At 33.9% G+C, this 4,515-nt stretch overlaps 1 protein-coding gene across 1 annotated transcript in view; it reads left to right on the top strand.

The window, feature by feature from the left end:
• The window catches only part of LOC111085632 (protein DDI1 homolog), an 18,448-nt gene that overhangs the window by 1,244 nt on the left and 12,689 nt on the right, over positions 1 to 4,515 (top strand). Inside the window, exon 2 of the mRNA XM_022385156.1 lies at positions 3,153 to 3,317. Coding sequence (XP_022240864.1) covers positions 3,198 to 3,317 — 120 coding nt within the window. The 5' untranslated portion in view covers positions 3,153 to 3,197. The remainder of the gene's footprint in view (positions 1 to 3,152; positions 3,318 to 4,515) is intronic.

Below are 4,515 nucleotides of genomic sequence, written 5' to 3'. Positions count from 1 at the left end.
TAGATGTTGAACAACTTGGTTAGCAGTGAAAACATTATTATACATTGAAATAGATGTTGAACAACTTGGTTAGCAGTGAAAACATTTTTATACACTGAAATAGATGTTGAACAACTTGGTTAGCAGTGAAAACACTTTTATACACTGAAATAGATGTTGAACACCCTAGCTAGGAATTAATTAAAATATCATTTTACATTTATATAGATGTGGAACAACTTAGCAGTAAAAAGGTCATTATACATTTATATAAATGTTGAACAATATTGTGCTTTCGTACACATGACGAACAGCTTTATTAGCAACAGAAACAATATACCTGGGCGAATGTGGGTAACAATCTTATCACAATGGGAACATTATACTTTTATATTAGTGGGGATAATTTCACTACTTAATAATTTATCTGTGCTAAAACTTACGACATCTAACTTAACAATGTATCTGTGCTAAAACTTACATCTAACTTAATAATTTATCTGTGCTAAAACTTACGACATCTAACTTAATAATGTATCTGTGCTAAAACTTACATCTAACTTAATAACTTATCTATGTTAGAACTCACGACATCCATCTTAATACTTTATCTGTGCCAGAACTCACGACATCTAACTTAATACCTTATCTTTGCTAGAGTTCACGACATCTAACTTAATACCTTATCTTTGCTAGAGTTCACGACACCTAACTTAATAACTTATCTGTGCTAGAGTTCTCGACACCTAACTTAATAACTTATTTATTATAGAATTCACAACATGTAACTTAATACCTTATCTGTGCCAGAACTCACGACATCTAACTTAATATCTTATCTTTGCTGGAGTTCACGACATCTAACTTAATACCTTATCCTTGCTAGAGTTCACGACATCTAGCTTAATACCTTATTTATTCTAGAGTTCACGACATCTAACTTAATAACTTATCTGTGCTAGAGTTCACGACACCTAACTTAATAACTTATCTGTGCTAGAGTTCACGACACCTAACTTAATAACTTATCTGTGCTAGAGTTCACGACACCTAACTTGATAAGTTGGCCCTGCATGGCCAGGTGGTTAGGGCGTTCGACCCGCAATTTGAGGGTCGCGGGTTCGAATCCCCGTCACACCAAACATGCCAACCTCTGCCTTTGCCTGGATCCAAGTCCAGTATGAGAAAGGGGGAGGGTTGGGCGCGGGGCTAGCAACTCCACCCCGTTAAAACCAACCTGCTACAAGTAACTGCAACAATACCTTCCGTTGGCTAGGTGTTGTTGCGGCTCTATGCTCCACTGGGAGTTTACAGGAATAAAAAAAAACATGATAAGTTATTTATTATAGAGTTCATAACATCTAACTTAATAATTCATCTGTGCTAAAACTTACGACATCTAACTTAATACCTTTTCTTTGCTAGAGTTCACGACATCTACCTTAATACCTTATCTATGCTAGAGTTCACGACATCTAACTTAATACCTTGTAGTCTTGATATATACTATACAACAGTACCATCAGATATACCCACTATCTATTTATTGTTGATATATAATATAGAACAGTACCATCATATGTGTACACTATCTACGTATTGTTGATATATACTATACAACAGTGCCATCATATGTGTACACTATCTACGTATTGTTGATATATACTATACAACAGTACCATCAGATATACCCACTGTCTATTTATTGTTGATGTATAATATACAACAGTACCATAAGATATACACACTATCTACTTATTGTTGATGTATACTACAAAAATCAAAATTTGGTTACTTGTTTATTACCAGTATTTAAATTCCATATTTTAGTACTTCACAATGACTAAAAAGTGCAAAACTAGTCCAACAAAAGAGTCACAAGGTACATTTGATTAAGTGCAAGCCCATGTTTACAATTAGACTTATTCGAAACTTCAGTAAATCGGAAGCCATTAAAAGCTGTATAGTTGGAACGAACACGCATTTTTAGTAACATCTTATCCGAGCTCTCACAGGTTTTATTCTCATATTCCAGTTGGTCATCTGAGCTGGGCTGTTACGTAGCTTTTAAACTCACATTTCAATTGGTCAGTTTATCTAGGTGCTCACAAGGTGCTTACATTATACAATTGGTCACATTATCTAGGAAAATATTCTATCATCTCACTTGTTACTGATAAAAATAAAGTATGAAACATGAAAGTACATATTTTATTATTTGAGGCGTGTCACAATATTTGAATTTGCTGAAAACTGAATAATTTTCTAAGACATGCCTCAGATTTAGTGTTTTGTTGCTGTTTTCTAGTAGCTTATAGTTGTGTTTTGTTGCTGTTTTCTTGTAGCTTATAGTTAGGTTTTGTTGCTGTTTTCTTGTAGCTTGTAGTTATGTTTTGCTGCTGTTTTCTTGTAGCTTATAGTTATGTTTTGTTGCTATTTTCTTGTAGCTTATAGTTGTGTGTTGTTGCTATTTTCTTGTAGCTTATAGTTGTGTGTTTATTGCTGTTTTCTAGTAGCTTATAGTTGTGTTTTGTTGCTGTTTTCTTGTAGCTTATAGTTAGGTTTTGTTGCTGTTTTCTTGTAGCTTGTAGTTATGTTTTGCTGCTGTTTTCTTGTAGCTTATAGTTATGTTTTGTTGCTATTTTCTTGTAGCTTATAATTGTGTTTTGTTGCTGTTTTCTAGTAGCTTATAGTTGTGTGTTGTTGCTATTTTCTTGTAGCTTATAGTTGTGTGTTTATTGCTGTTTTCTAGTAGCTTATAGTTGTGTGTTGTTGCTATTTTCTTGTAGCTTATAGTTGTGTTTGTTGCTGTTTTCTAGTAGTTTATAGTTGTGTTTTGTTGATGTTGTCTAGTAGCTTATAGTTGTGTTGCTGTTTTTTAGCAGCTTATAGTTGTGTTTTGTTGCTATTTCTAGTAGTTTATACTTTAATTGTGCTTTCTTGCTATTTCTAGTAGTTTATAGTTTAATTGTGTTTTCTTGCTATTTCTAGTAGTTTATAGTTGTATTTTCTTGCTATTTCTAGTAGTATATTTTGTGTTTTGTTGCTGTTTCTAGTAGTATATTTTGTGTTTTGTTGCTGTTTCTAGTTGTATATTTTGTGTTTTGTTGCTGTTTTCTAGTAGTTTATAGTTCAGTTTGAGCGTTTTTTCTAACACGTTTTTATATGTTCAGTTCTCATGTGACGACTCGAACTTTTTATAAAAACTGAATAATACCATGGATGATGAAGATGCATTAGATATCCGCCAGAGAGCGCTGAGGAGGAAAGAACGACGATTGTATAGTTGTGCGTCTATTGAGCAACTCTTGGAGACCGAAGCTTCATCTTTTAGAAAGGTACACAACAAAGCTTCGTCCACTACAGTTTTTTTAAAGGTCAAATTATATAATCCCGTTCTGTGTTTCATCTTATTTACATTGAAATAATCCTCAAGTATAATAATTTTCAATCGTAAGAAAACTTGTAAAGATTTAATGCTACAATCAGTACTTTATATTATTTTATTTGTTTAGGTAGTAGAATCATATTGTTAGGTTTTATTTATTTACAGTATCAAATTCTAAGTTAAAATCAATTCCAGAAACCAAGTAACGTTATCATAACTTCCAAGTGCCTCAAACAAATAAAAAATTACTTTCTGTGCATTTGCATCTACTCTTACGTTAATCTAATCCAAATCAATGAAAATATTCAATAATCAGTAAGCTTCATTTAATATAAGACGAAAACCAACGTAACCATTTGCTTATTATTACACTCTCGTCAAGATATTACAAAAAACAAGAACGTATTAGGTCGTCAAGAAATCATTGCCGCTTTTTTTTTTAGATTAAAAACCCGAACAACTTATAGATCAAAACAAAACATTTGTTAAATAAAATAGCCTCCATTCTTAAGGATGATGCTTTTCCGTCTTACAGCCAGGTTGTAAATGCCCTGATTAAATAAATCACTTGGCTTTGAAGCAAAAACATGTCGATGTCCTCTTTAACACTTACCACATTTACATACGTTTTCCTATTAAAATGGTGTTGCAGCGAACGAAAAAGATGGTAATCTGATGGTGCCATATCTGAAGAATATGGTGGGTGGGGGAGAACTTCTCAACCCAACTCCATAATCTCGTGTTACGTCAAACGTGCTACATGTGAACGTCCATTCTCCTGGAGAAGAACACCTTTCCGACTGACGAGTGAAGGGCGTTTCTGATTAAGGGCTTGATTTCAACGTTCCAGTTGCTGACTATAGATCTGTGCATTGATAATTCGCTGTGAATTGAGGAGTTCGAAATGAATTACTCCTTTGATATCCCATCAAATGCAAAGCATCACTTTCTGCGGATGGAGTCCAGGTTTTGGAGTCGGAAGTGGTTTGGCGTTTAATATTCGTATAGAGAATCCATTTTTCATAACTGGTGACAATTCTGTTCAAAAATGGTTCACGCGCATTACGCGCCAAGAGAGAGACGAAGCAACGTTCACACGTTGGAAACGAAGATAATCGGAGAGTTCGTGAGGCACCCAAACATCTTCT

This window comes from Limulus polyphemus, unplaced genomic scaffold (assembly GCF_000517525.1).
Source record: "Limulus polyphemus unplaced genomic scaffold, Limulus_polyphemus-2.1.2 Scaffold519, whole genome shotgun sequence".
NCBI classification, from domain to species: domain Eukaryota; kingdom Metazoa; phylum Arthropoda; class Merostomata; order Xiphosura; family Limulidae; genus Limulus; species Limulus polyphemus.
This window is presented reverse-complemented; position numbering and strand designations above follow the sequence as displayed.